The 12,030-nt window shown below is 40.9% G+C and overlaps 2 protein-coding genes across 3 annotated transcripts in view; one reads left to right on the top strand and one right to left on the bottom strand.

Annotated features, from left to right (window-relative positions):
• The window catches only part of ARG2 (arginase 2), a 37,777-nt gene extending 37,542 nt beyond the window's left edge, over window positions 1-235 (top strand). Inside the window, exon 9 of the mRNA XM_015562042.1 lies at window positions 1-235. The gene's annotated coding sequence lies outside the window, so the exon portion shown is untranslated.
• Window positions 236-308: 73 nt separating this feature from the next.
• On the bottom strand, window positions 309-9,891 carry VTI1B (vesicle transport through interaction with t-SNAREs 1B). 2 transcript variants are annotated; one of them, XM_015562043.1, is made up of 6 exons: window positions 9,769-9,830; window positions 9,404-9,433; window positions 7,725-7,916; window positions 4,364-4,537; window positions 2,743-2,804; window positions 309-584 (listed from the first exon to the last, which is right to left on the bottom strand). In XM_015562043.1, the coding sequence occupies exons 3-6, from the start codon at window positions 7,905-7,907 to the stop codon at window positions 488-490; spliced, it is 516 nt and encodes a 171-aa protein (XP_015417529.1). In that variant the 5' UTR covers window positions 7,908-7,916; window positions 9,404-9,433; window positions 9,769-9,830; the 3' UTR covers window positions 309-487. The 2 variants fall into 2 exon arrangements, with proteins under 2 accessions (XP_015417529.1, XP_006760853.1); XM_006760790.2 differs by lacking the exon at window positions 9,404-9,433 and having other exon boundaries at window positions 9,769-9,891.
• Window positions 9,892-12,030: the final 2,139 nt, after the last annotated feature.

Here is a 12,030-nt window from a genome sequence, read left to right as displayed (position 1 = left end):
AGGGGGCAGATACTACATGGTCATCTGGGTCAATACTGCCTTAATGAGAACATTTGTGTATTCTTGCAATTGTAAAATTTCCTTTCCATCTCCATTTTGGTGACCAATGATACTACTGTAAATGTATTTGTGGGTTTTGGGGTTTTTTTTTTTTTTTTGCAATTCACAGGGTATTAATATGTTGGAGTACCATGTAAATTTAAAGAAGTCATAAACAGCATTTATTACCTTGGTATATTACACTGGTCTTGTTGCTGTTTCTTCACATTAACTGGTTTTCCATCTTCCATCTCCCTCTCACACAGTTCTGGTTGCTGTTTCTTCACATTAACTGGTTTTCCATCTTCCCTCCCTCGTCCCACAGTCTGGCTACACAGTGCATCCTTGAACTGTTAGCTCACAGCAGCAATACACTTATTCCACATCTGTAACACTATTCATTCTCAGGGTCAAAGTTCTGGTCCACAAACCCTTCCGTGCAGGAAGTTCAATGCTTGCGAAAGAATTTGTAATAAACCAGGCCTCCCAGGATGGCTAACTCCAGTAAGATGACAATGGAAAGTAGCAGCTTGTTGGTTGTCACTCTACAAACACAAACAAGTGAGCAGTCAGAAGTCTGGATAACCTTATTTCTTTCCATTCTTATTTTTAAAATATATTTTTTATTTCAGAGAGGAAGGGATAGGGAGAGAGAAATAGAAACATCAATGACGAGAGAGAATCATTTATCAGCTGCCTCCTGCACGCCCCACACTGGGGATCTAAGCCCACAACCCAGGCATGTGCTCTGACCGGGAATCGAACCGTGACCTCCTGGTTCATAGATCAGTGCTCAACCACTGAGCCCTGCCAGCTGGGCTCTTTCCATTCTCAATACATTAAGGTTTGACTTGGGACCAAGACTAGACACTGTGAGGTAGACTGAATTTTTGTTTGATCTCATAGCCACTTAGCAATGAGTATACACAGGCATACCACAAAAATATTGCGGGTTTGATTCCAGATCACTGCAATAAAGCGAATACAGTAACAAAGCAAGTCACATAAATTTTTTTTGTTTCCCGATGCATATAAGTTATGTTTACACTAGACTATAGGCTAGTAAGTGTGCAATAGCATTATGTCTAAAAAAAACACAACACATGCATACCTTAATTTAAAAATGAGCTTATTGGAAAATGGCACTGATAAATTGCTTGACACAAACCTTCAATTTGTAAAAAAGACAAGAACAAAAAACAACGCAGTATCTGCAAAGCACAATAACTCAAGGTATGCCAGTATAAGGTTCTTTACCTGGTTAAGTGACAACTCGAAAGCTTCTTTAGCTATCACAGAGAAAAAGCACTATCTACCTCCCAGAAATGTTGAAAACTGGGACAATATATATCAAAGGTATAAGTGGTTTTTTATTCTAAAATGTCTTCAAATAGTAGTTACTTCCTCACTTTATTTTTTTAAAACCTCAGCTGAGGACATGTTTTTATTGACTTGAGAGAGGAAGGGGGAGAGAGAAACATCAATGTGAGAGGCTGCCTCCCATAACGCAACCCAACCAGGGATCAAACCATGCAACCTTTTGGTGTACAGGATGATGCTCCAACCAACCGAGCCACTCGACCAGGGCTGCTACTTCACTTTAGAACTAGCTTTTCTAGGAGGGTCTAGTTAGGAAAATAGTATTAAATATAATATGGACAAAATACCTATTCTGAAATCCGGTTGAATCATATTACAAAATTAGCAGTAACACAGTATCATCTAATCATATAGAGCCGTATCAGTTACATACTACAGTTGTGAGCATATGTTAGAAAAGTATTTGTGGCAGACTCGCCAGGGCTGACATGCAGCTCGGGGACAGGTGCTAAGTAACCAGAAGCTGGGTAGTACCTCTCTTACTTTCTCTTTCCCCCAGGATTTCTCTACAAAGGCAATATAGGAGCTTCAAAGAAAAATCTACTGTCTTTTGTTAATACCAAGAATCCAATCTCTGGTTCTCATGCTCACTCTAAACTGAAGGTTTCCCCTATTCCATAAGGAATTTACTTACAACTGTTTAGGAAAATTTCACTCTCCTGATAATTCCATGACTCAGTTGTGATTTTGATCCATGCATACTACCACTTACCCCAAATTCATTTTGTTGTCAGCACGTACATCAAGGATTTTTGAACAACTTTTTGCTAACAAGACAGAATTCCCAGGTAAGGGATTGACTCTGACGAAGAGCAAGCAGAGCCAAAAGCAAGTATTAAGCAGGAGCAGTGAAAATAGTTTTTTAATCAGGTTTTTACGAATATGAAGCTGTATTACTCCCATGTGCTGTTCTCTCTAAGGAATGTAAGCTGGGAACAAAAGTACTTTCAGTGGCCCAGCCAGTGTGGCTCAGTGGTTGAGTGTCAACCTATGAACCAGGAGGTCACAGTTTGATGCCTGGTTGCCGGCTACAGGGGATGCAGGAGGCAGCGGATCAATGACTCTCGTCATTTATGTTTCTCTCTCCCTTTCATATATATATATATGCTTTCAGTGGACAAATTTTACACGGTTCCAAATCAGAGCAGCATATACTTTTAACAAAAGATTTTGCCTTGGGATATTTAAATACACAAGACAATATTCTTTATTTCTTCAGCTTTATTAGAACCTTTGCAAGTCACAGTTTAAAGCTTTTACACTCTTGGTTGAAAGGCATGAGAGTTAAGAGAAATTAATTTTGTGACTATTTCTAAAACTTACTTTCTGGACATTGACCGGAGAATCTTTCGACTTTTGCTCAAGTTTTCATTTGTGTTTACCAGCTGAGAAGAGAAAATAGCAATTATTTTCCCCTTCTTTCAAAAGTATACACTCTAGAATTTGAACATTCCTAAACTGACAGTGGGCATTAAGAAGGACATGTTGAAATCAAACCAATTTAAAAGATGGCCTCTGAGTATAATTAGAAGAAACTGGAGAGGACAAGATACTTTAGTACTTGTCAAGTAGGTTTAGGAATTATATCCCAAGGCCGTGTGAGGGAATTCTGGGACAAGCGCTCATGCCTGGCTACTCAAAACAGAAAGGCTTCAAGTGTACACCTTGCCAGTAACTGAAGCAATTTAAGATTTGAATTTCACCAGTCTAACTCCAGGAGAGCCTCTTGAGTTCCAGTTTGTTTTCATAGGCTGGTGGATTACCATTCTTGGGGTATGGTTATTTTTTCTTTATCCCTTTAAGAGATACTTACATTAAATTGTGAAAGGAATTAAGCCTTTTTTAAAAAACAAAACAAAACAAAACAAAAACAAACCCTTTCCCTCTTGCTTGCCTGGTACTAATCTAACAGCTGGAAGATATTTCAACAGATGCCACCTGCTATCTGTCTCCAATCCCCAGTGGCCTTGGTAAGTTGATCTCTCGGGCCATTCCTTGGCTTTTGAATTCAGCCAATTCACCTGGTATATACAAAAGTAAAAAATCAAAACAGTCTGTAAGCAAGCTACCTTTTCTAGAGTTTACCTTAAATCTAGTACTTTATTGTGAATTTTTACAGAGGGAAGGGCATCATTCTGACTCATTTTAAGAATGGAGAATTACAGCTATTAAGATATATGAGAAAATTATCTCAAACCCCCACATTGAACCATATTTTCCCATTTAAGTCTTGCCCACAGTATCTGTTTTTTAGTCTGGATTTGCCTCATGCTATTAAGGGCACAGCATTCCATTGGCAAGTCGTACTATTTTCAGAATTTCCATGCAGATGTATGGAAAGGAATGTTAGTTTTCAGAGCCTTTTAGAGTGATAGATTAGAGGCCCCAATACAGCCATCATTGGCCTATTTCCATTTGCTTCCCATAAGTATCCAGCTTACCTTAGGTAACAGTACAGACTTACAGTCCAGGATTGAACCACTATAAATTGTCAGTGGTACTATTTTATGACATGTGGAAAATAGCCTTGGTTCTAAATGACAGGAAAGCTAGGATCTTGTGAGATGATACTTTCATAAGAATAGCAGAATATCCCACTAGATGTAAGAGAAATCAAAACCTCAGAGTGGTAATACAGGAATAAAAGGATGGAGTGGCTGCAATCTTATGTTTATTTGACAATCTTCAATAAATGCAGGAATCCAAGTTTCTTCAGTATTTCTTTTTTCCCCTCCAATGATCTCTAAATCTTAGAGTTAAAATTACTTCCAAGGGAGATCTCGCAGCCATGCAAACTAGAAACTGAGAAAAGCATAAGACCCTAAAAGGCCATTTACTCTGAATTCAGAATTGCTGAAGCTCTGGGGAGGAGCATGCCATCAGGGTTTAATGGGTCCACCTACTTTACTCACTCTTGCCCCTTTCCTCATTTGCCCACACTTACTCTATTTTTGGTACGTTCCAACTGGTCACGTTGCTCCCCCAGCTCTTCTATAATTTCCGAGCCAATCTGGTCAGTTTCTGTGGCAATCCGATGAGAACGCTCAATACTCTGGGTGGCCCGGTTCAGGCTGTCAGTGCCTTGCAAAAGCAATACCCTCTGAGACTGTAGCTGATTCTGACAAGATTATGAAAGAGAAATGTTAAAGTTCTTCCACTGTAACGTAATTGCCAACACAATCCTTATGACCACTCTTATGTAAGAAGGGATATAGTATGCAATAATTTTCATTATTTTTTAAAATAAATTTTTATTGATTTTAGAGAGAGAGGAAGGGAAACACCGATGAGAGAAAAACAGCAATTGGCTCTCTCCTGCATGCCCCCTACTGGGGCTAGAGCTGAAACCTGGGCATGTGCCCTGACCAGGAATCGAACCAGTGACTTCTTGGTGTAGAGGACACTCAACCAACCGAGTCACATTGGCCAGGACTAATTTTCATTACTATTATTTTTTAAATATATTTTTTCTGTTTGGCTGCCTCCATGGCACCTACTGGGGATTGAGCCCAAAACCCGGGCATGTGCCCTGACTAGGAATCAAACAGTGACTTCCTGGTTCATAGGTTGACACTCAACCCTTGAGCCATGCTGGCTAGGCTAATTTTCTTTAAGACATACAAGGATGGTAATGAACTCTAAGATCCTATTCAAGGTCAGACTAAAGCAGAACTTAGAATCCAATCATGATCACAATACCTCTCACTGCACTGCTTGTTACACTTAAGTGAGGCAAGGTAAGGAGGATTAAAAACATCAGAGCATTTTCCCTTGTTTGTAATGAATTTGAACTGGTTCATGTGCTTCCTGAACTAGCAACTTCTGAGAAGCAGTGGCCCAGATTTGGGGTGCAGGAGCTACCTGAAAATGATAGATTATAACTGATGGACAGCAACCAAGCCAACTAAACTCTACAGCCCTAGAACATATTAATTTACCGAAGATTCCTACCTGATTGATACTGAGGATTAAGGGACCATGCATAAGCTAATCATTTTCAGTACATATAGAAATCAATTAGAAGTCTGGGTGGGACACTGCCACATTCTGGAAGAAAAAACTTCAGTGGCCACACTCTTGGTAAGCCTCCAAAGAATTTCACTTCAAGACAAACAGAAAACAAAAACTCTGAAAAAACTTAAGTGGCCACACTGGTGATTTGCTCTCAGGGAAGAAGGTATTTAGGGCCGAGTAAGATGGCCTAGCTGCCCTAATTTCCCAAGTGCCCTAATTTTCTAAATCCCCACCAAAGTTTTACTCCACCTATAATCCTAAGCACAGAAGACATGAGGAAAGAAGTAGCCTTTGTCAGGCCAGAATTAACCACTGACAGAAATGGGTGTAGCTCTAGTTCTTAGCTATGGCCAGAGAGCTCAGTTGGTTAGAGCGGCGTCCCAATACGCCAAGGTTTTGGGTTTAATCCTGGTCAGGGCACATACAGGGTCAACCAATGAATGCATTAATAAGTGGAACAATGGATAGATCTCTCTCTCAAAACTATAAATACAATATTAAATTATTAAACATATTAAAATTAAAAATATTATTTTAAAGTAATTAAACATATTTTTAAAAGCATACATGTACACACACACACACACACACTAAAAAAGGGGCCACTTCACAGGGCCTATTACTGAGCACTAGACACCACCATCAAGAAGTCAAAAGTGGGCCCTGGTTGGTGTGGCTCGGTTGGAGCATCATCCTGTAAACCAAAAGGTCATGGGTTCAATCCCCAGTCAGGGCACATACCTAGCTTGCAGACTCAATCCACAGGAGGCAATCAGTTGATGTTTCTCTCTCACATCGATGTCCTTCCTCCCACCCTCTCTAATCTATAAACATTAAAAAAAAAAGGGGGCAGCCAAAAACAGGTTCCCAGATCAGAAGTAACAAGAATTCCTCATACATGTTATATGGACCAGTGGATGAAGAAACTACTGAATGAGGTTGAACTAAACCCCACCTATTTTAGCTTAAACGAAGCAGGAATAACGCTTTTTAAAAATAAAAGATGGGGGTTTTCAACTGATTAGGTTGAGAAAGAACAGGAAAAGATAGTAAGATTACATAAATCAATCTCAGATTTGGAATAATAATTCTACTGAAAGTGGTATATATCTAAATTGTGTTTCTAATTTCTGAAACTGATCATTTTAAAGCAAAATTATTCTCTAGACTGATCTCCCCCTTTTTTGTTTTGGGTGTGTGTGTGTGTGTATAATAAATGACCAAAGTCACTTTCACCTCTCATCTCTAACACAGTGGTTCTCAACCTTGGCTGCACATTAGAATCACCTGGGAATCTTTTTAAAATCCTGATTTCTGGGCCTCATCCTCCGAGGATTTTAAAAAGATTCCCAGGTGATTCTAGTGTGCAGCCAAGGTCGAGAACCACTGCTCTAACAAGCTCCACCTGCCTTGCCTGCCTTTTCCCAGTCCCTCCCTTCACAAGTGAACTAGGAAATTTTACACCATTCTCAAATACTCTAGTTTTGACATCAGCAATGTCAGGCTAGCAGCATCTGAACTTCGACTATAATAAGGATGCATCATGAAATGGGATTTATTTAAAATGGTATTATCAGCCTTTCTACATATGTGCAATTTGCACTTCCATTTCTTTCCTATGCTACTTGCCAGGCCATTTCAACTTTGCATTATGGAATACAACCCCAAAGCAACCCATTAAGTTTAAGCTTTGTAAAGTTTTATTCCTTTAACTCTCTAGCTTCTCTAGAGTTTCAGAATATAGATTTTTCTACCCAGTCAGTCTAACTTTATAAATCAGAATACTGAGGCAAGAGGCAATCTGGCTCACTTTCTATTACAAGACAGCAAGGTATTAGCCCCTTCTTAAGCATCCTGCCTTCTCTACTGTATCTGGGCTACTGGGTCATCATATAAATGTAAAAGAAAGCTTGTGTTAATTTTGTAACAATACTCTGATAAATTAAAAATCTAACTGAATTTTTGGCATATGTGAGAAAGAAACTGGATCAATGGGTCAGAATACAGAGTTCAGATATAATAAGATTAGATAACACTTGCGTACCACCACTACATACCAAGCACTGTTTTACATATAAAGGATACAAAGAAAAGTAAATAAGTATGTGGTTTGGAAAGATATGCATTAAATACAGTAGGGTAAATACCCAAGAAAAGGGGAGCTGGATGCAGGAAAGAGGACAGTGGGGGAACAAGTGTCGTGTAGTATACACTGTAACATGAACTGCACTCCACAATATGGTTAATTCTTGTACACAGGCCCAAAGGGGGAAAAAACAGCTGAAGCTTACCAAATGCTCATTCTCTACAGTGTATGTGCCATATTTCATGTCTCCTCGGCCCCCGGCTGTGGCTGTCAAAGGCGTGCTTCTCACTTCCCTGTGGAGTTTGGCAAGGTCCTTCCGGTAGTTTCGAAGCTTAGACATCATAGGGTTACGAAAAGACAGGGGTGCATAACGTAGTTCCTCTTCCATCTCTGCCAGCTAGGAAGGCAGAAAATAGTGAGTGGACAGCCTGGTTCTTTTCTGTTTCATCTTGACATTCCCTAGTTTGGACTAATCCAACTCCAGACAACCCAAAATAATCACTCAATGATATGCTCCACAGGGGCAGGGACCACATGACACACTCACTCCGCTGCTCCGATGTCTGCCCAGTGCCTATCAAGCACAGAACAGGTATTCAAAAAGTATGTGATGAATGAGTGAAAAAATGAACAAGTACCTTATAGCTTATTAAACATTTTTATATGCATTCATTTAATCCTCATAGCAAATCAACAAGGCAGGAAATATTATTTCTATTTCATATATAAGACTTGAAAAAACTGCCCTGGCCAATTTGCTCTGTGGTTAGAGCGTCAGCCTGCAGACTGAAGGGTCAAGAGTTCGATTCCCAGTCAAGGGCGTCCACGTACCTCGGTTGCATGTTCAATCCCCTGCCCTGGTTGGGGCACATGCAGGAGGCAACCAATCAATGTCTCTCTCATGTTGATGTCTTTCTCTCTTTCTCCTCCACCCTCCCTTCCATGCTCTCTAAAAATCAATGGAAAAAATATCCTCGGGTGAGAAAAAAAAAAAAAAGACCTGGAAAAACCTCAAGATTACACAAAAAGAGAAGTCAGAATTCAAAATCTTCAAGTTCTCGTTTTAGAATAATGAGTTCTTAGCCTGTTTTGGTTCAGGTGCCATCAGGAAGCACTGAGGTCTACTGTACAAAAATGATACGGATCTGGCATCAAGGTGCTTCCCTTCCTCCTCTTTCTGAAAATCAATGGTCTCCATGTCAGAGATTTCCATCTTTTGGGATAAGTAAAATATAAAGCCTGAATATGTTCTCAAGAGGACATAAATTATTTTCATCTACCTAGGATGGGTTACTTTTGCTAAGTTCAAAGAAAGAAAGCACCAAACAAATAAATCGGAGTAAGCTAAAAGATTTTTTAAATGCTACCAAGATGTTAACCAAAACAGAAGACTGGCTCTGTAACAGGTACTATGAATATGCCCATCTATACTCAGGTATTAAGAAAAGTTTCTAGCTCAGCCAGCGTGGCTCAGTGGTTGAACACTGACCTATGAACAGGGAGGTCATGGTTCGATTCCCAGTCAGGGTATATGCCTGGGTTGTGGGCTCAATCCCTAGTGTGGGGTGTGCAGGAGGCAGCCGATTAATGATTATCATCATTGATGTTTCTTTTTCTCTTTCCCTCTCCCTTCCTCTCTGAAATCAGTAAAAATATGTTTGGAAAAGTTTCTAGTAGTCCCATTATGAAGGAGACAGGTTCCACAGTCTGATCCTTCTTAAAATAGATGTGCAACAGAGAAAAGGATGCAGATAAACTTAACTTCTCAGAACTTCCCTGGAATAGGGAAGTTGTTCTTTAAGCAAGAAGGAAGTTCTCTGGTTTAAAAACTTCTGACAGCTTTGGGTTATGATTGAGAACTCATCCCATCCTTGCATGTCTTACCCAAGATGCCAAATCCAGTCACAATGCTATCTTTTAAAACAGAAGGGAAAGTGACTTAGAACCACCTGTGAGCTACATTTTGGGACAGTAAGTTTAACAAAGAAAATGAATGATCCTGGTGGACATTTTTTTTTTGAATGTATTATCAAAGCCTCACTTCGGGACAGTCTTCTAGCTTTACCCATTTGTGTTTGTTATCACCGACCCCCAACACCCATCCCCATCAATTGGTCTCATTTAGTCAAAAATAATCAAAATCAGGATCAATAAGCAGGAAAAATTAATCGGTGATCAGGTCATAAGCATTCGTTTTGGAAAAGATGAACACCAGATAAAAGAAACAAGGGTCTGTTCTCTGTTCTCACCGTTTCATTTGCTTCTTGTTGCTTTTCATCAAAATCTCTGATTAATTTCTTCTTCTCTTCTGGAAAAGATAAGACCAGTTTCAAATGCTCAATCCTGCTTCCATACATTTGTAGATCCCATTCCCTCTGAGTAGAATAAACTCCCCATTCCTTCCTTGCTGGGGGTAATAGTTCTTAATCACTTCTAAAAGGCATTTAGAAACGTATGGGAACTTGTTATGACAATGAACAGGGGGAAGGGAGAGCATCAGGGCTGGCAGTTAGTTAGTGCCTAGGGAACAAGAACATCCATGCTTGGGACAGTCCTGCATAGTAATGACCCGGCCCCAAAGGCCAATAGTGTCCCTATTAAGAAGCATTATAGGTCGACGTTAATCACTGTTACCCCGCCTCCCCAGTCCTAACAGAGAGACCAGACACACTATAATCAATGAGGATGCTTAACAATACTGGTTCTGAAATCCGGTTCCCACCTTCACGCACACCCTAAAGCACTTCTCTATTTAACCCTCATCCACTGCTTTTGTGCAAAACAAATTAAAAGCCCACCTATTCTGCTCACTGGGGAAGCTGCACGCTGTAGCACTTGTTTCTCTGCCATACCCACTGGTGGTGGCATGGAACTGACTCAGTGAGAAAGCCACCCCTTCTGTTTCTCTTTCAATCCTTCGTATCATGTCTTTTTGGTGCTAGTATGTCTTTAATTAGAGGGTTCAACTTCAAAGCAATTGACATCAAACTAAAACAGCATTGTTTTGCCTTCCTTGTATTTATCTGACCATTTAGATAGGTTCTACAGATTTCCCATTTAAAATAGTGATATAAAATTTCATTTTAAATAACTTCATGTATTAAAAAATGTATTTTACATGAAATAAGTTGATATAAAGAAAGCAATTAAGTAATAGTAAAAATGGTACTTGGACATGGCAGAAAGGATGAAGGGAATCCTGGCATGCTGTCACCTGGTAAACACAACGGGAGAACCGCAATAAAACGAGGTATGCCTGTGTTGCCCTTAACAGGGTCTCTTCATCCTATCCTAGCCTATCTAATAAAAGGCTAATATGCAAATCAACCTAATGGCAGAAAGACTGAGCTATGATGCTATGACATGCACTGACCACCAGGGGGCAAATGCTCAACACAGGGGCTTCCCTCTGGTGGTCAGTGGGCTCCCACAGGGGGAGGGAGCAGCTCAGCCAGAAGCCGGGCTCACAGCTGGCGAGTGCAGGGGCAGTGGCAGGAGCCTGCCTTTGCAGCAAAGCTATGGATGTCCCACTGCCCACGGGGAGCCCGACTGCGAGAGGGCGCAGGCCCAGCTGAGGGACCTCTCCCCGCCCCCCTGCCCCCCAGTGCACAAATGTTGTGCACCAGGCCTCTAGTATTTACATATTATCATCAGCCCACTAAAACAAGGATTGTAAATCTCTTCATCCCCAGTCCTAACAGAGAGACCAGACACACTATCATCAATGAGGATGCTTAACAATACTGGTTCTGCAATTTGCATTATTAACAGCATCTGGAGCAGAACTGGGCACCCAATAACCTCTCCCAATAAATACAAGTTAAACAAATGTATGAATTTCACTCTCACCATTCAATTCATATGACTTTGGATAACTCACATAGCTAACACAAACTCTGAGCCCTGAACTTATCCACCAGACAAAGAACTGTGCTTCCTAAGGATTTAACAGAACAACTCTAGCGCCTCCAGGCAAAGCTTGCAGCAACCTGAATTTTGAAATAATGGGGCAGGACACAGTCTACAGAAAGTTCCTAAGAGGACCACACACCTACATGCCACAATCCTGATTTTAAAGACCAACCCCCAAAACTATGATTCCTTTGGGTGTTCTCAACCCTTTTGGTGCTACGGATCCTTTGCCCGTCTGCTGAACACTGTGGCCCTCTTTTGAGAATAACCACTTAAATATATAAAACAAAATACAGAAGCCAATCAATTCTACCGAAATACAGAACCGAATCTTTGAAGTCTCCTACGCTTTTCTTGCCGCAGTGAAAGTGAGATGAGAAAAATTTGGAGGATGAAGAATCCCAAGGAAACGACACTCCGAGGTCCACCACTGAGCACCCTACTTGGACGGGGAGGTCCTGGGCGCCAGTCCTGGGCGCGCACCGCCAGCTGCCAGCTCTAGAGGGGGCGTTGGGAGACCAGGAGGGCAGCCAGGGCTGGGGTCTGGGAAGAGGGTGGGGGCTTCTTCTCCCAGTGCAGCGGGCCGAGTTCCCAGGGCC

This window comes from Myotis davidii, unplaced genomic scaffold (assembly GCF_000327345.1).
Source record: "Myotis davidii unplaced genomic scaffold, ASM32734v1 scaffold17, whole genome shotgun sequence".
NCBI lineage: Eukaryota > Metazoa > Chordata > Mammalia > Chiroptera > Vespertilionidae > Myotis > Myotis davidii.
The sequence above is the reverse complement of the archived record's forward strand: the minus strand, read 5'-3'. Positions and strand labels throughout refer to the sequence as shown.

What these genes read in the sequence shown, in the direction of transcription:
- VTI1B (XM_006760790.2), bottom strand. Translation starts at nt 9,876, where the DNA reads ATGTATGGAAGCAGGATTGAGCATTTGAAACTGGTCTTATCTTTTCCA. An exon ending in AACAAGAAGCAAATGAAACG is followed by an intron (nt 7,917 to 9,768) that starts GTGAGAACAGAG and finishes CTGCCTTCCTAG; the next exon opens with CTGGCAGAGATGGAAGAGGA. An exon ending in CTCCGGTCAATGTCCAGAAA is followed by an intron (nt 585 to 2,742) that starts GTAAGTTTTAGA and finishes TTGTGTTTGTAG; the next exon opens with AGTGACAACCAACAAGCTGC.